Source organism: Mustela putorius, unplaced genomic scaffold (assembly GCF_011764305.1).
Source record: "Mustela putorius furo isolate JIRA1106 unplaced genomic scaffold, ASM1176430v1.1 tig00003962_pilon_pilon_pilon, whole genome shotgun sequence".
Classification (NCBI taxonomy): Eukaryota; Metazoa; Chordata; class Mammalia; order Carnivora; family Mustelidae; genus Mustela; species Mustela putorius.
Window position 1 is genome coordinate 22,763,519 of NW_025422106.1, and position 24,110 is coordinate 22,787,628.

Consider the following 24,110-nt stretch of genomic DNA (forward strand, 5'->3'; position numbering starts at 1 on the left):
TGATTTTTACTTTGGTTTAGGAAGCAACTGTCTAGCACCTCCCGCGTAGCCTGGGACACCGGTGGGCCGGTACTCCCCCTGGAAAAGGAATTAAATTCATCCCTTCCTGCACTTCCGCCAGATTTGTCGTCTTTCAAAAGTCTGGCCCATCTGAGGCTGAGACCTGCACAGCTCTGGCCTTGGTTTCTTTGCAAGCACCCCCGTTCTCATTTTCCCCTCTGGCTTTCCCGGCCCCCAACCTGCCTGGCTTTCCACCTGCCCCAGATCTTCGGGATCTGGAGGAACACGAGAGTTCTGCAGAAAGCAGAGTGGTCCAGGGTGGGCCTCCCGGGCAGCCTGCTTTCCCCAGCACCTCAGCATCCCCCTGAGGAAGCCCCGTGGCAGCTGAACCTCCGTTGCTACTTGACTGCAAAATAATTAAACCAGAAATTCTAGAGAATACATGTAGCAAACAAATGTGGACTCATTCCCCCAGAACTGACGGATGTTAAGCTCTGAAGATAGACTTTTTAATCAAGGAAACAAAGCATTGTAGATGAAGTCTCTCTCCCTTCCCCTCGCCCTTCTGCTCAACACAGAAGCAGCTACTGGAATGAATTTGGTGTGTTGCCTTCTGGGCTACAGTTTGTATTTTTATTATGTATCTGTATCTTTTTATGGCATTACATGTACTTTTTCAACATACATATTTCATGTATTTTGCAATACGATCATTTGGGAGCTTGTTGGTGTTACTGCCCATAGATCTTGTTCCATCATTGTAACTGCAGCGTGGATATGAACTACCGCATTTGTGAGCATCTGTTCCCAGTCTCTCTACAGGAGGGAGAGTGGAACAGTGAATCCCCTTGCTCACATCTCCTTGGGGACATACAGGGACAGGTTTCACTAGAGCAGTGCCTCCACTAGAACTATAATGCGAGCCACGTATGTAATTTTAAATTTCCTAGTAGCCCTTACTTAAAAGTAGAAACAGGGGCACCTGGGTGGCTCAGTGGGTTAAAGCCTCTGCCTTCGGGTCAGGTCATGATCCCAGGGTCCTGGGATCGAGGCCTGCATCGGGCTCTCTGCTTGGCGGGGAGCCTGCTTCCTCCTCTCTCTCTGCCTGCCTCTCTGCCTACTTGTGATCTCTGTCTGTCAAATAAATAAATAAAATCTTAAAAAAAAAAAAGTAGAAATAGGTGCAGGAAATTAATTTTAAGAATGTATTTTATTGTTAAAAAATATGTATTTAGCCAACAGATCCAAAATGTTGTCATTTTATAATGTAATCATTATTTAATGAGATCATTTACATTCTCTTTTACATACTAAGTCCTTGAAATCCAATGTGTATTTCATACTTAGAGCACATCTTGGGGTGCCTGGGTGACTCAGTGGGTTAAACATCCGACTTTCGATTTCAGCTCAGGTCGTGATCTGATCAGGTTGTGAGATTGAGCCCCGTGTCCAGCTCTGAGCTGGGTGTGGAGCCGCTGAAGATTCTGTCTTTTTTCCTCTCCCTCTGCCCCATCTCCCTTTCTAAAAAAATGCGCGCGCACACACACACACAGCACATCTCAGTTTGGCCTAGCCACTTGTCAGGTGCTCACCTGCCACGAGTAGTGACTGACTCCCGAACCGGACCCCAGACTCTGGGGTTTGTATGTAGAAGTGGGTTTGCTAAGAAGTAGGCTGAGCTGTGCATATTTTTAGCTTTATCAGTTATTGACAAATTACTGTCCAAATAACAGGCCTGACGCCCCCATAAGCAGTCTGTAAAAGCTCTAATTTCCCCCTCATTCTTGCCAACCTTTGATATGATTAGACTTTAAAATTTGGGGCAGATTGTTGGGGATGACATAGTACCTCACCGTGCTTGTAACTCACATTTCTACCCTTTCCTCTCTCAAGGGGAAATGCATATATGCAAAGCACAGGAAGACTTTCCATAAATATTTGAGGAATTAAGTTAATGAGCCTCGGTTTCCCCTTTTGCAGAAAGGGATGATGGCATCCGTTCTGCCTCTCAGAGCTGAGGTTCTGTGTGATTGTAAGTAGTGGGAAGCTTCCTGTTAGGTTCAGAGCGACATGCAAATGTGTCCTGAGGCTGGTAGGGTCTCTGGCTCCTTAAGAGGCTGAGGATGTGGGGACAGGGACTGAGGGAGGCCAAGGGAAATGGGGACTGCATCTCTTCTTTTAAGTAATCTCTACACCCAATCTGGGGCTCGAACCCACAATCCGAGATCAAGAGTACCATGCTCCACTGACTGAGCCAGCCAGCTGCCCTTACCCTGCTGGGACTGCACCTTTAAACGCTGTGCCTTACACTCTGCCTGGGGAGTGGGGTACTGGGCAGGCCACACTGTGCCTTCCTGGCTCCAGTTAATTCCAGGCTATGAAAGACGGGTGAGGCATTAGGGGCTTCAAACCCCGGGCGTCCTTTATGATGCTAAATAAAGCCAAATGCTGTTGAATTTCTTGCGTGCCAACAAAGGCCCTGCCCTGCTCCCCCCCATCCCCTGTACCCTCTTGTTAATCTTATTGGCTGAGCTGGTTTCCATGGAAACTGTCAAGTTCAAAGGGATACTATAGTATGTTCATCCGTCTTTCACCTCTGTTCCACGTGTAGCCCCTTGGAGCAAAGTTAGAGGTTCTGAGTGCCACGGGAGCTCCAGGTGCCCTGCTTACGCTGCCATCCATTCATTAATCCTCCCTCCCATCCCTCTGCCCTCCTCTCTCTCTCCTCTTCTCCCTGCAGGCCAGCCAGCTCGGTGTGTACAAAGCATTTGTGGATAACTATAAAGTCGCTCTGGAGACAGCTGAGAAGTGCAGCCAGTCCAACAACCAGTTCCAGAAGATCTCTGAGGTGGGCAGCTTCCCGCACAGCCCCTGCCTTCCGGCCTCTGGGCCTGTTGCCCATTAGGGAAATGGTACCTCTGAGGGGAACACTTAGACTGCCAGTTGCTTTCTCGCACTTGACATTTTCCCTCGTAATATAAGAATAACGATGTGTTTGATTTTGTTATTCTGTTTAGGTTATTCTGTATCAGAACAGAGGAGACGAAAAAGAAAAAAAAAAGGCAGTATTGTCACACGCTGTGGTGACCTTGAGCAAGTCCCTTCCCTTCTCCTGGCCTTATTTCCTCTTCTGTCCAGTGAGGGGTCTGGGTTCTTCAGCTCCTCCCTGGTTTGCTCGATAAGAACCATCAGGGGCACTGTTTAAAATGCGGATCTCCAGATACCTTCCCTGGAGCTTTAATTCAGAGAGTTTGGGGTGGGACCCAGGAGTCTGTATTTTTGAAGCTTCCCCAGGTTATTTTTATGATTAGAAAGATTGGAAGAGTTCTGGACAAGCTTGTCTCTTAAGATCTTTTGCAACTGCACGACAGAGAGAGGACCAGGGCCATTTGTGAGGAGAAGCAGCCGTACACTTTGGCTGGAAGCCTGCCTCTCCCTGCTGTTGCCGGGAGCCTTCCTTCCATGCTCCTCTGCTGGGCAAAGCTGTGGCATTGGCTGCCATTGCTTCTCCAGGAAGCAGCAAGGAGGAGCTCTGACCTCCTCTGGGAGCACAGCCCAGCCTCCCTCTTGTGTTGAAAGGATCTCCATGAGACCCCCCCGAAGCTGCTGCCCTTGCTGTCACAGCCCCAGCTCCAAGCTTGGGTCAAGAGAACCTCTGGGTCCAGGGAAGGGGAGGGAGCTCCTTCTGCAGTTTTGGAAATTCTGCCTTACAAGCCTCTACGGACCCTTTGCTTTCCCATCTCCGCTCTGATGCTAGAAAAGTCGGGGAGATGCAGGATAGTGTTGGTGAGACTCCTGGGGTGACGGGTTCTACTCCAATTTGGAATCCGCTGAGAGGCAGCACACAAGTTGGATAGCTGGAGATGAAAATGTCAACTCGATTACTAGTAAAAGCCAGGTTGGAAAAATGTGGCCTTGGATCTATCTGTAGGCACATTGGGCTTGCCTATGAAACACATCTATCGGGGATGGAAACAGGGAACTAAGCTCAGTTTCTTTTTCCAGCCCCGGCCATGGAGTGCAGTCAGTCACCCTCTGCCTGGGAGAACAGAGCTGGGTGGGGAAGTCCCTCTGCTTGGGGTCATAAGGCAGGAGAAATGGTGCTTCCCCTCATGGCTCCCAGCCCTCCCTGGGAACAAACTGTAACCGCCCGATGTGTGTCCCAGGGTCATGTCTGGTCCAGAGAGTGGCGAACCACCTTTTAGGCTAGGCTGACTGCCTGTTCACTGGTCAGCGGAGACCCCCCGCACTCCTCCCGAATCCCTCTCCCAGACTCCGGCCCTGGCGGCAGAGCAGGCCCCGTGGCCTGCTGCCAGGTGGCTTCTCACCCTGACTCACGAGCTGACGCTGTCGCTTCCTACTGGCACTTCCACTTAATTACTGCAATTAGGGCCCTTCTCCTCTGCAGCAGGAGCGATTTCATACCTCTGGGCTACGCTGGAGGGGGGCACAGGGACTAGTTTCCTAAAGCTGGGAATCCAGTCACCCGCCAGAGACAGCCTTGGGGAGCTGAGTAACCCCCCCTTCTCCCCACCCCAATCCCCAGGCTCAGTCCTTAGGGGTTTTCTCTGTGGAGAAACAGCTTGAGGCAGGAGTAGGAAATGTGAGGCTCCTGCTGCCTGGGTGTGTCCCCCCTTCCAGGCAGAGCAGAGGAGGCACCATCCCCTGGGTCCCTGACCTTGGCCTTCGCTCACCCTGGCTTCCCTGCTGACACCCCACCTGGAGGCCCCCCTCGACACACTCAGCCCTGCCTGCCATGGGGATTGCGTTACAGCTCTAGTGGCGGGCCCTAGTGGTCTGTCGCCAAGGGGCAGAGCTGCAACCTCTCTCTCCAACGGCTGAGAAAATAGGATCAGATAAGCAATCCCAAGTCTCTCTCCCCGGCACTTGGCTTGGGGGCCAGGAGGGGTGTGGCCTCTTCCTTGCTTGCAGTTTCCTCCCCACCCGTGGGTGGGAGGTGGCAGGTGGGGTTGGGGGCTGGATGAACCCCTCTCTATCCGGGTAGGATCTAAATGGGACTGCCCTGTGGAGCTCAGTCTCTGTTCTGGGTGCGCAGGACCCCTGGCTCCTTATCTTCAGGGCTGCCCACGCCCTAAGGGTACACCCGCCTTTTGTCCTCTCAAATCCCATGTACCCCAGGCTGATGGTGGACGGAAACCCTAACTCATGGCTGCTGCTGGGGGATCCAGCTCTTGCTGCCTCTCCAGAAGGCCCTGAGTCACCCGGGGTGGGGTGTTAGGGGGTGTGTCCTAGGAGCACCTGAGCTCCACACCTCTCTGATACCCACAGCCCCCTCCTTCCTGCGTATATCCAGCTTCCTCCGTACTCCACACTCGCCAGGAGACCATGGGTGCGGCACAGGGAGTCTGGAGTCCGTGAGTCAGGGGGAGACCTGGGCTCTGGTCTTTGTCCTCCTGTTTGTACCCTGGCTTCCAGAGCACTGCTTCTTCCTGCTCTGGCTGCTATGAGGGAAGGGGAGGTTCAGGGGGCAGGCCATGTAGTGATTCCTCCCCTCTGTTTGGCAGGAACTCAAAGTGAAAGGTCCCAAGGACTCCAAGGACAGCCACACGTCAGTCACTATGGAAGGTACTCTGGGGAGCGGGCTGGATAATAGTTACCGTTCTTTGTCTGCTCTGTGGACTACGGTGCCCTGCTTGTGTGAGCATGTGCATGGGAATGAGAGAGAGAGAGAGAGTGTGTGTGTGTGTGTGTGTGTGTGTGTGTTGCACAAATGCGAGGAATCCAGCTTCTGTCCCTAGGCAGCCGGCCAGCTACAAACGTGCTCCTCCTTAGGATGCCAGCAGGCAGCTCGCTCCCTTCCTCCCCTCCCCCCTCCTGCCTCTCCACGCGCGCCTCCCCTCCCCTCCTTTCCCCGCCCCTCCCCCTTGCTAGAGGAGCACTCTGAAGCGGCTGCTTGATTCAGGCTGTGCAGCAGCAGCCGGCAAGGTGGCTGAGTGGCCAGGCTGCTGATGGGAGCCACCGAGCGATGGCCGCAAGCTCCTGCCGCTGGGACGGAGGCTGCCATGGAAATCCTCCTCATCATTCGCTTCTGCTGTAACTGCACCTATGGTAACCCAGGCGCCCCCCCCTCAGGGGAGGTGGTGTAGCTTCCCACCTCAGGGGGCTGGCTGGAGTGGGTTGACATGTGGCCGGCAAGGTGGGGGTGGGGTAGGGAGGGCGGGGAGGGTGAGAAAGGAGGCGGGTACAAGTGACCGGCTCTGTGTTTGCCCCATTCTAGTCAGCTTGCAGGCTGGAGCTGAAGTCTGGGGCAACCAGGGGCAGGGTGGCTTGGAAATGGAAGGACCAGGCTAGGAGTGTCCAGGCACCACCCCACCCCCCAGGCTCCGTGGGGATTGGTGTTGGGGAAATGGCCCAGGAGGCAATGGGCAACTTCCTGATGATGCTGTTAAGGAGAGAAAGTGACAAGGCTGTGTCTGCAGGTGTGGCAGCCCTGAGGCTGGAGGGGGGTCAGTAGGGGCCAGTTGGACCATGGCATCTGGTCTGGGCAGCGTTGCCTGGGCCCAGGAGGGCACCAGCCCCCGCCTGAGAGACAAGTTGGGAGTTTCTTTGTTCCCGGAGACAGGAGAGGAGCTTGAGCCGCCAGGGTATTGTGTGTGCTCCCGAGTGCACGGGCTGCCTTCGAGATCTTCTCTGCTCAGAACCATGGTGGCAGTGGGAGAACGTGGCCACAGTTGGGAGAGCAGGAGGGACCTGGGCTGCTCCCCTGGGCTTGTTTGTAGCCACGGGAGGCCCCCAAGCTAAGGTGCCGGCACCTGGTGCATGCTGGTGGGAGAGGGGGGCGTGGCAGGCCACTGCTTTGTGAAGGTCACACACCCACCTGTCCCTGGAAGGGACCCTGGGGGTCCCTCAGCAGGGGGGTCCTGCGACAGGTCCAGGCTCTTGCTCAGCGGGGGCGGAAGCAGGCCTAGGGAAGGAGGGGTCTGGAAGCGGATGCTGCCCTCTGAGGCCAGAAGTGCCTTTGGCAGGAGGGGGAGGGTCAACAGTTGCCTCCAGTGGCCCTCTGCCCTGCCCCCCCACCCCGTGTTTTGGAGTGGCAAGCGGTTGATTTTAGGACCACCTTCCCTCCCACCAGCCGTTTTGTCTGCACCCTCTCAGTCACTTTGCCTTCACATCTCCGTGGTAACCTGGAGCTCCTTGGCAAAGGCTGAACGGAGGGGGGTGGCAGTTTGCTGGAGGAGAAATGATGAGGTTTCCCCGGCTCTTTCTCAGAGGCCACGGCCCTGGGGGGGCTGTTGTCTGCTCACCTGTGCAGACTGTCCCATGTCGAGGATCGCTCTTGATGGAGGAACCCCTGAAGCAGCCCCTCTCCAGCTGCCCTAGCAGGACAGCTGTGGGAACTCTAGTTACTGGCCAGAAGCTGCCCTGTGCCGCCACCCGTCAGCTCGAATTCTGACAAGCCAAGGTCAAGAGGATAGATGGACTTGAAATTGGCCTGTTCAAAAATCAGAGGAGAAATGCTCTTTTTGGTCTGGGCTGGGATTGGGTCAGGCCTCAACTCTGCCTCCTTAAAAAAGACATGGGGTTGGCCCTTGGCTTCCTCTTCCCTTCCCAAAAGGAGGTTTAGTCGTAGTGAAACAGACCTGGGACTGGAGTTCAGGTTTTCTTTGGTCCCTGAGATACTGTCTTTGAAGTCAGTTTCACAGTGGGGTCAGAGGAGAGAAGAAGAAGCTCTTACCAACCACAATGTTTAGAATCTTCTCAGCCCCTTGATGCTGAGAAGGGATGCTGCTACTGGGGAACCCCGGGGGGGATTCTGCCCTTCGGGCTCACTCTGGCTTAATGGTTCTTTGCTGAGCACCCACTCTGCAGGTCTCTGAGCCTGGTGCTGGGGATGGGATGCAAAAGGAAGTCATGTGTGATCCAGACAAAAGAGACCAGCTTACCTACTCTTTCCTGGTGAATCTTTCCCAGGATCCTCCCAAAGGTTGCTGAGCTTTTGCAGATGCTAATCTCCCATGCTTGAAGTTAGGAGCATGGGTAGACCTACATTCAAAACCCAGCCACCATTTGCAGCTTTGTTATTGGGAGCAAGTTACATAACTTCTCTGTGCCTTCGAGAGGCTTCCTCATCTGTAAAATGGGGCTAGTGATAATTGCTTCTCTTTTTAATCAGAGGAAATAGTGCATATAAGAAAGCACCACTGAACACAGAATAAGTACCCAGCAAGCTGCAGAGAGGCCAGCTTGCTCACGTCAGTGGTCTTTTAGGCACTGAAGGTGTTGTTTGCAAAAGCACTGGTCAGGGAGGGCTTCCTGGAGGAGGTGGGGATATAGGCGTTGCAGTTTGGTGAATGGTGTCTATCTCTGGGACAGGATTGGCATGGTGAGAAGAAGGGAGGGAAGGGGAAGCCACGGCAGGAAGCAGCCCGGCCTGCCAGAGCTGTGGAAGAGATGAAAAGGAAAGGGTGGGCTCTTTACCTTGCATTGTCAGGGGAAGGCGGTGCCCCGGGGCCGAAGGGAGCTCAGACAGAACATTGGGGTGGTTCTTCCTCCCCTTCTTCCCTCCATATCTGCCTGTGGCCCCAGGGCCCTCTCCCTACCATCTCTTCTCCCCACCTTTCCTCCTAGCTGTTCTCTCCCAACCGGGGCACTCATTCCACATCCCCAGTCAGGTAGACTCTAGGTGACTGCAGGCATATAAATAACCCTTCTGAAACCCGACCCACCATTTGTGCAGACCTCTGAGCTTAGTCAGAAACCTCTTCCTCCTGGGACTTGAGAGAGGGACAGAGAGAGCTGACATTGCGGTATCAGCTTTCCCCAAGCTGGAACTCTGGGGCCCACCCTGGCAGGTGTCTGCTAAACTTGCACTTTCTCCTGGGTCTTTGGGGTTCTCTGGTGTGATTTCCCCCTGAAGATGAGCTAAGCCACAGGTGGGTACTTAAATAATTGTCAGTACACTGTCCCCCCAGCCCTCGGCTGGTACCTGGGCTCTACCCTCACTGACCCAGGATACCCCACGCCTGGTCCTGTTCGTTTTAGCTCCCAGAGACTGTGGGGAGGATCTCTCGCAATTGCCAAGAAGGGGCTACAGATAAGTCATGGGATGTGTGTTGGCACAAGGCAATAGTTTTCAACCATGGCTACCTATCAGTCTGCAAAGGAGCTTTTTAAAAATGCTGATTCCCAGGTTCCACCCAGCAGAGATTGGGGTTTCATCAGTGAGAAGGAGAGAGGGAGACAGGCAGCTGTTTCTTTTAAGAGCTCCCCCAGTGATTCTAAAGGGTAGCCAAGCAGAGCCGCAGATAAGGCTCAAGGCATACCACTGAAACTATCTTCTCCACGGCCCGCAGATTGTTCCCCAAAGTGTCCGCTTAGCAATGCATGGACTATTTATATCTAGGGCTTCAGGGGACTCTTTGGCTTGGGGACTCTTGGTTAGGCCCTGCGTATTGGCTCTGGGACTGTCACAGCCAGCATCCTGCCTCTTTCTGCCCCTGTGGCAGGAGGACAGAGGTCGTGACGCCACGGACAGAGGCATCCAGGTGTGGGACTAAGGCTGAGCCACGTCTGTTTGGGAGCGGCAGGGCACAGCTGCTTGCAGAAAGCTCGGTTTGAAAGTGTGGTCAGCCAGCTGCTGCCTCCACCTGTCCCTGCTGGATCTCAGCCATTTTCACTTGCTGGCCTGGAGGGGGTGGGGAATAGACCCCCTCTCCCCCCACTGCCACTGAGTCTGCATTTTCCCAGCCCCGTCAGCGCTCCCAGAGGCCCCACCTGAATTCCTTCCCAGAGGCCCCACCTGAATTCCTTCGGGAAATCTTCGCTCCCCCAGCTGCCACTTGCTTGAGAGCAGAGGCTTTGCGTGAAGAGCTGGCCTGCCTTCCTGGCCCTCAGCCTGTCCTGTTTTGTCGGGGAGTTTGACGGCATGGAGGGGGGTCTCCTCGTGGAGATGAGTCAGAACGAAGCCGGCGGTTCCCAGCTGGTGACGCCAGGCCTCAGGCGTCAGAGGAGTACAAGGATGATTGGGTGTGCGGGAGCCTCCTTGCTGCATGCTGGGGTGCCGGAGCGCCGTGGGGTGAGGCTAGCTGTGGCTGTATGAGATGGGGTTGAGGGTACAGAGGAGCATCTTTGCCCTCTCTAAGTCTGGTCAGACAAGGAGAGGCCTTTGGGATGGCCCTTCGAGAAGTCATGTCTGGCAGGAGATGCGATGAGACGGGCGGGGGTGGGGTGGGACCTGGGCTGCCAGCGCCGCATGGCTGCGTGCGGGTGCCGTCCGACCCACCCTGGGGAAGAACAGAGCTGGGGCTGCCTGCACCTGGGCATCCCGGTGGTGGGGCTGTGAGGCGGGTGAAGGGATAAGGATCATCTCTGAGGAGTCAGGCTACTCCCTGTGTCTTATCTGTTCTGTGTCCTTCTCCCTGCCTTGGCCAACAGCTCTGCTCTACAAGCCCATTGACCGTGTCACCAGGAGCACCCTGGTCCTCCATGTAAGTGTCAGCCCCTGAGTGGCCTACAGAGCGGGGTTAGGAGTTCACTAGGAGATGGAACCCGGCGGGGGGGGGGGGGAGGCGGGCACTGGAGTCCGTGAGAACCGCCCCCTTGGGGAGCTGGGCAGAGGAGCCCTGGGCCCTGAGCTCTGACCGCGCCTCCCAGGTCTCGGTAACCGTGCCAGGGGGACCCCAGAGCCTCGATATAGCTTGGCTGCAAAGCTCGACGTTTGGCTCATGCTGCCGTGGGGGAAGGCGCTTCCTGCTCCCCCACCCCTCGCCTCATGGTCTCCAGGGTGCTTGGAGCAGCTGTGGGGATATGTAGAGGGGTGTCTCTCCCAGCTGCTTGGGGAGATAAGACCCCTCCCCCTGCTTCTTCCACCAGGGGGAGGAGTAATGACTTGATGGTAATAAAGGGGCACCACTGCCCTTACCCTGCCTCTTGGCCCCTCATTTTGAGTTCAGATTTCACAGGCATGACCAAATCAGAGCATGGGTCCCTTAGGGCCCTGCCTTGGAATTCCTCTGGTGAAGATTGAGTCCCCACTGTCTTCTCACTGAGCCCCAGAACGGCTGCCTCCAACTCACCACCCTGCCTCTTCCCAGGACCTGCTGAAGCACACGCCTGTGGACCATCCAGATTACCCGCTGCTCCAGGATGCCCTCCGCATCTCCCAGAACTTCCTGTCCAGCATCAATGAGGACATTGACCCCCGGCGGACTGCGGTCACCACTCCTAAGGGGGAGGTGAGCTCAGGACCCAGCCCTGCCTCTCGCCCAGGCTAAGAAGGGCACAGCAAGCCACATCACCCATCCCTGCTGTCCTGCCCTGTCTTTGGCACCTCTCCAACCTTCATGTCCCATGCCCCGCCAAGAAAAGGTCTTTAGGTCCTAGGAGCTTTATGTTAAATGTCCCATTAATCGTCATATAATTCACTGAGGCCTAGAGAGTCTCTGCATATCTGGTACAAGGTCTCTTGGCTATACTTACTGGAGCCAGATTCTCTAGCCGGGGGTTATCTGTCTGCAAGCCTCATGCACTGTCCCCCAGTCCAGGGGCTGTGGCTATGGCATTATTGAATGGAAACCCCCTACCGTGGGCAGTATGAGGCCCTCAGGGTCCCTGGAAGATAATGGCTCAGACTGAGGGAGCCGGGGAATCTGAGAGCAGGAGCTCTGAGCTGCGGCTTCTCAACCTGCATGAGCAGGTGGGGCAGGAGCTCGGCAGTGAGCCCAGCAGTAAGAAAGGCTGGAACGGGAGGTGGCTAAGGCTGCCAGGTTGCTGGAATATCCCAGGTGCAGATGTGGTACAGCAGCTCCAGTTCCTTGGAGGCCCTTGTTGGTGGGCAGGGGTACCCCTGAGAGGGGAAAGCGATTTGAAGAATTGCTGGGACAGTTACTCGAGTGGGTCAGCAGCCTGGCCTTATACAGGGCTTCCTGTCCAGGAGAGGTCATTCGGGACCTTTAGAAGTGAAGACTGGCCGGGTTTATGCTCCTTTATTACATGTATGAGGCTCCAGTGTCTCCTGGGGAGAGAAGTAATAGGGATGGGGGTGTGGAGCATGATTGATGGGGCACAGAGAGCTGTCCTGTGTGCGACTCCCAGCCCTGGTTGGCAAGCCCTGGAGTGTCATCGGTTTGTCTGACTCGAGGTTATCTGAAAGATCTCCGAAGGGTTCAGAGCACTGTCCGTTTCAGATCATGTTCACTGGAGACTTGACCGTGCTCACCTGCATATTATAGCATACGTAGGTCACAGGGTCTATAATACACATGGGAAGGGTTGGCATGGATCGCAACAGCCCCTGAGAAACCCATGGGATGTGCGGGTGTCAGTGCAGAAACTGGGCTCTTACCCATCCAGAGCCCAGGTTAGAGATGGCTGCAGGGTCCTCCAGGAGTGCTCCAGCCCCACCAAAGGTAGCCTGGGTCTCCCATGCACCTGAGGGCAGCTGTAGAATCCACTCAGAGGCAGCCAAAACAGACTGAGAAGGCCTATAAGGTTGAACTGAAACAAGACCAAGTTCTTAGGCAGGATTGGAGAAGGGGGAGATGCCCCAGTGCTGGCGGGGGTGGGGGTGTTCATGCCCCACTGTGGAGGAGCCAGGTCATTCTGGACTAGGGTATATCCAGGTGAGAGCTGATGACTGCTGCAGGAAAGTGTAAAGCTGCCATTTAAAAAAAAAAAAAAAAGAATTTTCTTTATTTATTTGGGGGGTAGAGAGAGAGGGAGAGCATGGACAGTGGGGAGAGGGAGAAGCAAGCTCCTTGTTGAGCCAGGAGCCCGATGTGGGGCTTGATCCCAGGACCCTGGGATCATGACCTGAGTCGAAGGCAGACGCCTAACAGACTGAGCCACCCAGGCACCTATAAATCTACCATTTCCTAAAAAAAATCTACCATTTATTGATCACATATTATGTGCCTGCCGTTGGGCCCTTTAACATAGACCATCTTGATGAATTCAGCGGTACAGGGCAACCATCATTATGCCCATTTCACAGATGGTAAGACTGAGACTCAGAGAGGGAACTTGCCCTGTGTTAAACCAGAAGGCCCAGGTCTGTGTGACCTTAAACACCAGGTGCCGTGTCCCCTCCCCACAACCCCTCCCAGCAGGATGGTGCCCCCAGTGCTGGCTGGGCCCTGGGCTGACTGCCCCCTGAGCAGGTGGGGGTGGGTGTGCCATCTCCCTCAGACGCGGCAACTGGTGAAGGACGGCTTCCTGGTGGAAGTGTCGGAGAGCTCCCGGAAGCTGCGGCACGTCTTCCTCTTTACAGATGTCCTACTGTGTGCCAAGCTCAAGAAGACATCCGCAGGGTGAGTCCAGGGGGCGGGGTAGGAAGGAGCTAGACTCTGCCCCCTGAGGAGCCCTCCCAGCCCCGGGATTTATTTTCTCCTTTAAAAAAATCGATTAATTAATTTCATTTTACTACATATTCTTTTTCTAAAAATAAATTGTGTTTTTAATTATAAAGATAATATAACCAAATTACAGGAGAAAAACCCATCACCCACCCGAACATAAGCATCGGTCTCCTGCTGCTATATTTCCTTCCAGTTTTTTTAAACGTCTTGTGTTTTTTCATGTACTTGTAATCAGAGTGAATGCCCAATTTTGGTCTCTGCTTTTTCCATTTCACGTCATAAGCATTTTCCCAGTCTCTGCCTAATCTTCATAATCACCCTTTTACTTGCCTGCATGATGTTACAAGTGGATATGCCATAATTTACTTAAGCACTCTCCTTTTATTAGACATCTCTACATTTTTGCTAACTATGATCCCGTGAATATTCATTAAGTCTGCTGTCATTACTGAGTGCTTATGCCATTCCAGGTGCCATGACAAATGCTTTGACTATATTATTTCCAGTCTTCCCCAGAACTCTCACAAAGGAGGGAAAAGACTTAGAAAAGTTATATCCGTTGCTCAAGGTTGCATGACTAGAGGTAGAGAAGATGGGATCTGAGCCTTAGTCAGATCAGAGAGCTGCTTTCCACCTCCGTGTCTTAGACACTGCCTCCCGGGGGAGACAAGCCTTAAGCTCACCTCAGCACTAGGGGCCCAGAGTGAGGGGTCAAACACACGTCCTGGGGGAGGTGAGGGAAGGAGAGTTTAGTATGAGCTTCAGTAAAGAGGGTGACTTCCTGGAACTAGATGAGATCATTCTAGAGCACAGGTGGCAGTCATAATGAGCAAACACACCTGTGCCTTTAGTCCTTTGCCCGTGACACACATTACTAATGAACCACGACACTACTTCCCATTGGACGTGGACGTGGCTTTATAATCTTTCACTTGCTACCCCCATGTGACCTCTATCGATCAGGGATGGCGTTAAAAATAACATGTGTATTCCATCTCCAGCCCAACGGGCAATGACTATGAGCTAAGTATAGATAGGCCAGGGGGAGGGAAGAGCGTGGGATGGGGATTAGAAAAGCATTAGAGGTTTGGGATGTTTAAAAACATCAGTCCAATCGGGCCTGAAGATTGACAAGGCCAAGGTCCAGAGCTGCTGCCTGACCAGAGCCCCCTGTCATTTCTCCACATGGGGGTTTCTTGATCAGACTCCTCAAGGACACGGATCATTCTTGCCAGAGACAGGTTCTTAGCAAATCCCTCTCGGGTGTTTTTCTGGTCCTAGCAGTTGAGGCTTGAAGAGCCAAGTTCCCGCTCGCTCACGTCTCTCTCCGACTTGTTTGCAGGAAGCACCAGCAATATGACTGCAAATGGTACATCCCCCTGGCCGACCTAGTGTTTCCATCCCCCGAAGAGTCTGAGGCCAGCCCCCAGGTGCATCCCTTCCCAGACCATGAGCTGGAGGACATGAAAATGAAGATCTCTGCCCTCAAGAGTGAAATCCAGAAGGAGGTGAGCAGGGCCTGGTATCTGAACTGAGAGAGTAGGGAGGGGAGGCCCTTTTCCTCCGGGCCCTTTGGACTGGGTATGGCAGGGTGGCAGAAGGAGGGGAGGTTGTAAGGCTTGAGAGTCTGATAAGGGAGACGGGATGCTCGAGTAAGATGCCTCAAGTACCAACTCAAGGAAAGACTGTGGTGGTGGCACATTAGCACAGAGCAGATGGAAGGAGGGCCAAAAAGTCAGTGCTCAGAATTTAGTGGGGCTAGTGATGGGGAGCTTCCTACTGTATGTCAAGTACCATAGAAAAGGAAAGCAAGAGAAGGCCTTCTTGAGGAAAAGAAGGATGGGTGTAAGAGAAGGAGCTTGAAGAGCCTCTCAGAAACTGATAGATCAAGTAGGCAAATAAGTAAGGGGAGAGCGGCTTTGAATGACACAGTTAACATGTTCCTGCTTGATCTGAAAATGCACAGAAGCCTGTGCCCATACCCAACATTTATACACATCTGTCATGTATTAAAGCCACAAAGGAAATCGGAAATTTAAAAAACATGTTTTTGGTAATTTATTTTTAAAGTAAGCTCTACCAAACATGGGGCTTAAACTCACAACCCTGAGATCAAGAGTCACATGCTTTGCTGACTGAGCCAGCCGGGTGGCTCTAAAAAAATTTGATAGCATGCTGGTTATATTCACAGTCCATCCACACTGTAACGAAATCAGAAATGAACAACTAGAATATACTTAAAGTATATGCCTAGAAAATTAAAACTTGCAAGGTAAAGAGGAAATCCTAATGGAAACTGCAGACTATTTAGAACTGCATGAAAATGAGAGTACACATATCAAAACCCACAGGTATGGCCAAAGCACTCTTTAGAGGAAAATGTATAGCCTTAAATTCATATATTTGAAAACAGTCGCTAGAGGAAAGTCCTCTTTACCTCAGGAGGCTTCCCCATGCATGTCATAAAGGGCGGGGAGAGGCTTGGTTTGTTGGCCTGTTTTCCCTTTGCCACCTGTCAGTTCAGTTTAGGCCACACCTCGCCAGAAGCCTTCCCTGCTGTGTACCCACTGTGTCTGGAAAGGTCCTGGGGTCTGCCTCTTTATTTTGCATTATTGGTCCTGAATTGTAATTGCACAGGCCACCTTCTCTTTTCCCCATATGAATTTAAACTCTAGCAACAGTGCTGTTTTCTCCAGTTCTATGTCTCTAGGATTCAGCACATAGTAGGTGCTTTGTAAACAGTTGTTGAGGAATCTGTGCTTAGATGGCTTCTAAGAAGGCTTTCAGCTTAAGGGCGCCTGAGTGGCTCAGTTGGGTTAGGCCTCTGCCTTTGGCTCAGGTCATGGTCTCAGGGTCCTGGGATCAGGCCCCATATCGGGCTCTCAGTGGGGAGCCTGCTTCTCCCTCTCTGCCTGCTTCTCTGTCTACTTGTGATCTTTCTCTCTCTGTCAAATAATTAAATAAAATCTTAAAAAAAAAAAAAAAAAAAAACCCTTTCAGTTTAGACAGACCTCTTTGAAGGAGAGGAAGACCATAGTAATGACCCCAGGGATGTCTGGGGTATGGGTTGACCAAGGACTGAGGGTCTTCTTGGGAGCACATCAGCCCAGAGAGGGGCAGAGGTGTCCTCTTCCTGACTGGCCTTGACCTCCCTCTCCTTCCCCCACTGCCTCAGTGGAGCCTGTCTCCCCACCTGGCACTGGCCCCCAGCCCCACCCCAGGGCATCTTCCCTGCCTGTTTCTCCCAGCTGGTTGCTGGTGGACTTTGTCCCCTCCCTCCCGCCCCGGGTGCACAGACATGGCCTCTTCTGCTCAGTCAGACCCACACTTCCTGAGCTCCACTAGCCGCTCGCTGCAGGGGTGTGCCAGACACCTCACGGAGTCCGTGTCTTGCCGGTGAGTGACCTCAGCATGTGACATAATGTGAGGAGAGTCACCGGGGAGGCGCATTGTTGTTCTCTGAGTCACAGAAGAAGCATGATTGATTCTTTCAATAATACTTTCTTAAAACTTCTTTTTGTTCTCATCACCAACCTAACGCTGGCTTGTTATCACAAGAAATAGAATACTGAAGCCTACAGGCTGTAACAGATTATCACCCACCCCCCACTGTTAACAGTTTGAGGTGTATTCTTCTAGACTCTTCTATGCTTATACTGGTTTGTCTTTTTTTTTTTTTTTAATGAGACGAGACTCTGTGTGCCATTTTTGCCACTTAAGCTTTTCCCTGAATGGTGCTCTGTAGAGCTCTCCAGATCTGTCAGAATCTTTTTAACAGCTGTAGCCTATTCTATCGCTTGGCTGCGCAATGATGTAGGAGATATTTAGATTGCTTCTGGTTCTTTCCTCTTAACAGGCAAGACTGGTAAACCTGACTGCGCTCCTATTTCTCTCTGGTACCTTCTCTGCAAAAGTGGGGCTTGTTCCAGAACAAGGAATGGTGTGGTGCAGCTGAGGTGGAGGGGTCAAGGCAGGCGTGGTAGGTGCCTCGGCTGGACACAGAGGACAGCCCCAGCCTTGGGAGGCCCCGTGTGCCAGGCCAGCTGTTAGGGCCTTCTGCTGAACGGTGTCTGAGGTTCTGAAGTGGGGTACCCAGGATCTGATTTACAGAAGTGACTGAGTGATGACACTATTAGGCTGATGGCACTGAGAGAAGACGGGTAGGGGAACATTAGCTTGGTGAATGGGGGCAGGAACTCAGGACCAATTGGTTTGTATATGGAAGGTATGTGCATGTTTACCAGCTTAAGGGTCAGCTTGCCCTGGGAAGGTAGCTTTCTCCCTGGACAGCTGGGCTCCCCCAAGATGTCAGAGCATCATAAAATACCAAAAAAATAAAAAATAAAAAAAAAATTAAAAGACATAATTGAATGCACAAGGAAATGCTTTGCTTAGAGCTGCCAAGGGAGGAGGGGCGTGTGTGAGGGAAACCATCTGTGCCCTCCGGCCCCCACAGAAAGCCAACAAAGGACAGAGCCGGGCCATCGAGCGCCTGAAAAAGAAGATGTTTGAGAATGAGTTCCTGCTGCTGCTTAACTCCCCAACGATCCCGTTTCGGATCCACAATCGTAATGGAAAGGTCAGAAAGGGGTGGGGACGGGACAGAGGTGGCCCCTTTTCTTGGTCCCGGGGCTGTCTGTTCTCTAGGGCTCCTGTCCATGACTTGTGGGACTCAGGGACTCAGGCCCAGTTTGCAAGGATGCTGTCCCAGCTCCTACTGGACTGGGGACTGCCTCCGCCAGCTGGTGTGGAGCCAGTGCCCCCTGCTGGCCATCACCAGCACTGCCACTCCTGTGGCTGGGCTTCCGGGAAAGGAGGCTCTCTTCCCAGCTCCCACCTTCACCAAGCCTCAGGGTACATGGGCAGGAGGGAGCCAGGAATGCGCTTGGCCACATGGTCACTCTGTTGAATTCTCTTCTCCTCTCTTCAGAGCTACCTGTTTTTACTGTCCTCAGACTATGAGAGGTCAGAATGGAGAGAAGCCATTCAGAAGCTACAGAAGAAAGGTAAAGTTGCGTTCCCCTTCTAGGCTGCCCTGAGGGTGTCCATGGCAAGGGTGGCCTTCTGTGTTTTCACGCACTTTCATATCAGCAGTCTCCTCTGGGGCTGTCTGTAAGGGGCCAGAGTGGGTGGCACTTATTGAGGCCCAAGGAACTGAAGTGATTTGCTTAATGGCACAGAATAAATTAGCAATAGGATTGGGCCCAGAGCCCAGGCTTGTCTGTCTCTCTCTCTCTTGCTCTCGCGGTTGCACACACGCAATTGTGAGCCACCTGTGACTGTTCCTATGTCCCTACAAATCTTACCCTCCCTTCTGGGGACCAACTCTGCCCCTGGAGCTAAGCTGTTTTCCTGCAGCAGCCCCCAGAGAAGAGCAGCGGGTCCTGGTGGATCTGATGATGTTGTCCTTTCTTGGCTCCTCCTGCAGATCTCCAGGCCTTTGTCCTGAGCTCCGTGGAGCTCCAGGTGCTCACGGGATCCTGTTTCAAACTTAGGACTGTACACAACATTCCCGTCACCAGCAATAAAGACGGTAAGATCGAGAACCCAAGGCTGTCTGATCAGCAGGTCCAAGCTCCCAGGGCATTGCTGGAACCTTCCATAAGGACCTAGCCAGACACGTGGTTGTAACAACCCAGTTTCCAGGCACACATAGAGCTCAAACAGGGTTGTTCTCTACTGAGTTCACATGGTCCCAACTGCTCCCCGGCCCTCTCTGGCTTGAGAGAAGGCTCTGGCACCCTTGTGCACTGGAATCGTGTTGTTATATGTTCATGAGGTAGTCAGATGATGGAAGCAAAAGACCGAAGCATGGGGCCTGGTGGTGGTGGAGGGGAAAAGGGTAGGTGGATTAGCATATGATGAATAAGGCTAGAAGTTTCCAGGGGCAGATCTTGGAATGCCAAGCAAAGGAGTTTGTTCAAGCTGAGGGACCAGTGGGAGGTTTTTTTGAGCGAGGGAGAGCCATGATCCGTGCTGGTCCAGAATGGGTAGAATCTGGCTGCCCCCTGGATGCTGGGGAGGGGTTTTGAAGGCAGGCTCCCCTCCCCATATGGGGTTAATCTGCCCCCTAGGGGGCAGATGTATATTGGTTGATTTTCACTTTGAAAGGCTACACTGAGGAGGACCGCCAGCGGGGGGATAAGCAGTTTTTAGAGGGGAAGGGAAAGTGCCCCTGGTGGAATGGTATGAGATCCCTGGCCCAGCAGGGAAGATGGGGATTGGCCTTCCAGGCTGAGTGAAGGGAGAAGGGGTACCAGGTCAAATTCCAGGAAGCAGTGGGCTCTGGAAACTTCTTCCTCCAGCCACTAGGTGGTGCTGCGAGACCAGGGCTCAGATGGTATCTGCCACCCTTTTGGCCTTCCTGGGAGCCTGGGGTGAGAAGGGGGGTCTGAAGCCGGCCTCTCGCCAAACCTAACCAGGTGGTTCTTCTCTTACAGACGATGAGTCTCCTGGACTCTATGGCTTCCTCCATGTCATCGTCCACTCTGCCAAGGGGTTCAAGCAGTCAGCCAGTAAGTGCCCCTGACCCCTAGCCCTAGGAAGAGCAGGGGCCATGGTTCATCCTTTCACAGGAAGTCCCTGTGGACCCATTGAAGGGGCCTCCCATGGCTCATCAAGTCTGCCTTGCTCTCCCCAGGCTGGGGCCCTGACATGTGGGTGGGCATTTCCCCAGCAGTCAGGAACCAGCTCCTCTTGGCAGGAGGGTCGTTCCTGCCTTGTGTCTCCAAGGTCTGCTCTTCCCTAAGCCCTCCCTAGCTTCTGGGTGTCTGAAATCCTGGACCCTGACCCCACATCTGCCCCTGTCAAGCTGTGGGACTTCAGGCAAATCTATTAACCTCTCAGAGCCTCAGCTTCTTTCTCCTAGAGATGCCTGAGTGCCCTGCTGTGCCAGCACCCTGCCACACATGTCCCTTTTCCTGCCTTCTTTATCACCATCGCCCACATCCTTGCAGTTCTTAGTGTTTGGCAAGATACAGTTACACTTATCTAGGTCCCCCCCAACCATAGGAATTTTTCTTCCCATTTGCCAGATGAGAAAACTGAGTTATAGATAAAAGGACTGAACCTCACAGAGGATCAGAAACCCAGGGATCCTGACTCCTCTCCTCCCCACCTGCCCCTTCCCTCTCCCTACTCTTCGTCTCTGGAAGGAGAGGTCTGCCCTGGGCCCCCCAACCTGTCCAGCACCACGCAGATAGCCATTTGACAAGCATTTCCTGTGACGTTCATGGGGGTCCCTTACTGCTGGGTGCCTGGATACCTTACTAGGTGCTAGAGAAAGCTCAAAGGTGGCCAGTGTGTAGGTGATGCCTTGGCCTGTTCCGGAGCCTTTTCAAGTGCATTTCTGCTCTGATGCCCTTGACGTCACTCCGAGGTCCCTAATACTCCATTTACCAAAGCCCAGACCCTTTGCTTCAGAGCAGTGTTTCTCATTATGGCCAGGACCACAGAGCTCACCACTCAGGCCATGCTGCAAGGCAGCCTCCTGGGCCCTCCCCAGACACATGGAACCTCTTTCTAGGGGGCACTGCCCAGGAATAGTCCTGATTGGTAAAGTTCTAGAAGGTTGTTCCACACACCTAAGTCTGTGGCCCAGCATGCCCAGATGCCTTACCCTCTCTCTTTGTTCTCTGTTGGCTGGGATGGGCCTCAGGGAGCAGGGCCATGGAGGTGGCATGGCCTCCTCTCCCAGAGCAGGTGTTCTCCCTCCAAACTGGGTCAGAGGTTAGACATGAGGTGAGCTGCTACAGAAATATCTCCTGACCTCCACATCATCCTCCCCACCTCCCTCTACCAGCCTCCTGCGCTGCACATGTGTTCACTCTGACTCAGCGGGCTCAGGCCCCATGAATCTTCAGCTGTGGCTCTCTGTCCCAATACGTTCATTACATCTGCACAGTCAGGCCTGGGGTGTAGGCACCATTGTTAGTCCTGCTTTGCACATGAAAGCACTAAGGCAGAGAGGTTCAGTGATTTATGCAGAGCTGGGATTTGAACCCAGACAGTGAGACTCAAAGCCTTCCTTCTAGCTCACGAACTACCCCCTAACCCCTGACAGTGCTCACTCTCATGAAAGTCAGTAAATGGGGACGGCACTCTCGCCCTCCATCTCTCTACCTGCTTTCTGACCTGGCAGAGGCCAGGGTGCTTAAGGCCTCTGGTGTTGTTCGCCTGTTAATCTGTGCCCACCTCACAGCATGCCCTGATATCCAGCTCTGTCTGGTCCCCGTCCTACCCGGCCAGAGACAACTCGGGGGCAGCTCCATCCACTCTCCCTTCTGAGGAAAGCCCTTGAATGGGGCCTTGAGGGGCATGGATGTCCACCCTCTGACCTCTGCCCCTTGATTCCCACTGCAGAGGATTGGCTCGGATAGCCCCAAGGCCCTTCCCATGCGCCATCCCACTGGGATGCAACCGTGGTCACTCCCGTGGACGGGGACGGGTGTCAGGGTCTGAGCCCCACAGGGAGGGTGTGGATTTGCAGAGTGCCTGGGGTGGCCTCCCAGTGCCATGTCCCCGTCAGCTGGGTCTCACTGGGGGCTTCTGCCTGTGTGGGGTTGATACAGTGAGGGGAGACAGGCAGAAAAGAGAACTTAACTGTGAAGAAAACAAGCAGCTAGGCTTTGGGGGCATTTTCGATTGTCGCCATGAGTGGGGGTTACTCCAGATTTTCAGCACCCAGAGGTCAGACGCCCTCCAGAGACTTCCGCCTCAAATAACCAGGTGCCCTGTTGAGGAACCTGGGGTTGGTGGGTGAAGGGAAGCCAGCCTAGCCAGTGAAGACTTTGGCCTGAGGCTTCAATGGTGACGGGCAACCGAGCAAGGACCAGGGATGGAGGGACTGCAGGCGTAAGGGCCTCAGGTGGGAGCAGCGGGGCAAGTCAGAGGGCAGAAGCCAGTGTAGCTGGAGGGCAGAGAAGTGGGAAGGAGTCAGAGCCCGTAGGGCTGGGGGAAGGGGAACACAGAGGGTGTACTGCAGGGAGGTTGGGGGGACAGAGGCAGTTATCCGCCTTGCCCTCCCGAGGTCCTGAGCCTTGGGCCTCACTCGGTGTGTCTCTGCCCATCCCTGCTGCAGACCTGTACTGTACCCTGGAGGTGGATTCCTTTGGCTATTTCGTCAGCAAAGCCAAAACCAGGGTGTTCCGGGACACGACAGAGCCCAAGTGGGATGAGGTGAGTGGAGGCGGCTGGCGTCCCCGCAGGGACCCCTGAGCTTGTCACCAAGCATGCCCACCCCACTCCCTGTGCTCCCTCGCTGTTGATGGGGGATGGTCGGGCCTGCTGGCTGGGTGACTTCCGTCTCCCTAACCTCTCTGCCCTCCACTCCCTGCTCACTTAGCGTCTGATACTGTGTTTATGGCTAGACGTGGGGTTTTCAGCTCAGGCCCAGACTCTACTATGCCAGCAATTCAGAGCCTTCTGGAGCTGTAGCAAGGGAGGAAGTTTCCTGCATGCCTTCTGACATGCTCCTCTTGAGCCCTGGGCACCCCCCTCTCACCCTTGCCAAGTTGGGGCCCACACTAGCCAGGAAGCTGTGTGTGTTAGCCTTGGAGATTCAGGGTCGTCATACCGTCTTTCCCCAGGAATTTGAGATTGAGCTGGAGGGCTCCCAGTCCCTGAGGATCCTGTGCTACGAAAAGTGCTACGACAAGACCAAGGTCAACAAGGACAACAACGAGATCGTGGACAAGATCATGGGCAAAGGGCAGATCCAGGTGAGAGCCATGGCATCAAGGCAGGCCTCTAGGAGCTGCCAGGAGGTAGTATTACTGGGAAGCAGTCCTTCTCACCTGCCTTCTTGGTGAAGGTGCCTGGCCTTTTGTGACTTGGGTTCAAAACTGGTTTGAGACAAGTTCCTCAAGGTGGTGGTTCTCTCCTGCTGGAGATGATGTCTTTTTTTTTTTTTTCTTCTCTTTCTTTCTTTTTTTTTTTTAGACATGGTGTCCTACTTTGCCTCCAGAAGCCCATGTGTTCTGGCTTCTTCAGGCTTCCATCCCAGGTTCTGGTGCATGATATGCACACCTCTGCACAATGGACAGGAGGGGTGACAACTATCTTTGTTTTCACATCCCACCTCTGGTCTGCTGGGGGCTCTTCCCAGGAACATTGTATTAAGAAGGATTCTGAGGCTGTATCCATGAATGCTGTGTCTGGCATTGGAGGAGTGAAGCCTTGAGCGTTTGCCACTGGACTGGAAGGGCTTGGGATTCCTAGTGGTTTCCTGGGGGCTGGTCTCTGACTTGCTGCTACAGCTGCTGGGCCTTACTCATGCCAGGAGTTCATTGACTGCAGGTGGGGTCTCTGGATAATGATAGAGCCAGGTCAGAGTCAGGTTAAGAGTATATGTGCCTCAGCTGTTTCTTGGAGGCCCTGGTTTGCAGCCTGTGTCTCTGGAACATTCTGCCAGTTCTAAAGATGACTGCTGTTCATTTCCCTATCAAGAGGATGCAGGTCTGGGAGGCTGACATTCAGAGCCATCCACACTCCATCTGGCACCAGTTGTGGCCTCATGCTTGGGACACACGAGTGGCCTCATTGAGGATGGGTTCTGGTAACCCTAAAATCAAGGGAAATTGGCACTGGGACTGAGCCTATTAGCATTCGGTGTTCTGAGCTTCTTTTTCTTTTCCTTTCTTTTTTTTTTTTTTAAAGATTTTATTTCTTTGACATAGAGAGATCACAAGTAGGCAGAGCAGCACAGAGAGAGCGAGGGGGAAGCAGGCTCCCTGCTGACTGGAGAGCCTAATGCGGGGCTCAATCCCAGGACCCTGGGATCATGACCTGAGCTGA

At 53.5% G+C, this 24,110-nt stretch overlaps 1 protein-coding gene across 6 annotated transcripts in view; it reads left to right on the forward strand.

The window, feature by feature from the left end:
• ABR (ABR activator of RhoGEF and GTPase) overlaps positions 1–24,110 on the forward strand; it is a 176,705-nt gene that overhangs the window by 114,279 nt on the left and 38,316 nt on the right. For 5 of the 6 annotated variants that reach the window (XM_004746902.3, XM_004746901.3, XM_013053499.2 and 2 more), the window contains 12 exons: positions 2,741–2,848; positions 5,526–5,586; positions 10,396–10,448; positions 11,055–11,195; positions 13,147–13,268; positions 14,659–14,824; positions 17,773–17,895; positions 18,247–18,322; positions 18,745–18,849; positions 19,757–19,831; positions 22,396–22,493; positions 22,904–23,035. In XM_004746902.3, the coding sequence (XP_004746959.2) occupies positions 2,741–2,848; positions 5,526–5,586; positions 10,396–10,448; positions 11,055–11,195; positions 13,147–13,268; positions 14,659–14,824; positions 17,773–17,895; positions 18,247–18,322; positions 18,745–18,849; positions 19,757–19,831; positions 22,396–22,493; positions 22,904–23,035 (1,260 nt within the window). Of the gene's footprint in view, positions 1–2,740; positions 2,849–5,525; positions 5,587–5,619; positions 6,070–10,395; positions 10,449–11,054; positions 11,196–13,146; positions 13,269–14,658; positions 14,825–17,772; positions 17,896–18,246; positions 18,323–18,744; positions 18,850–19,756; positions 19,832–22,395; positions 22,494–22,903; positions 23,036–24,110 lie in introns of those variants that run through there. The other variant, XM_045069949.1, reaches the window with a different exon arrangement.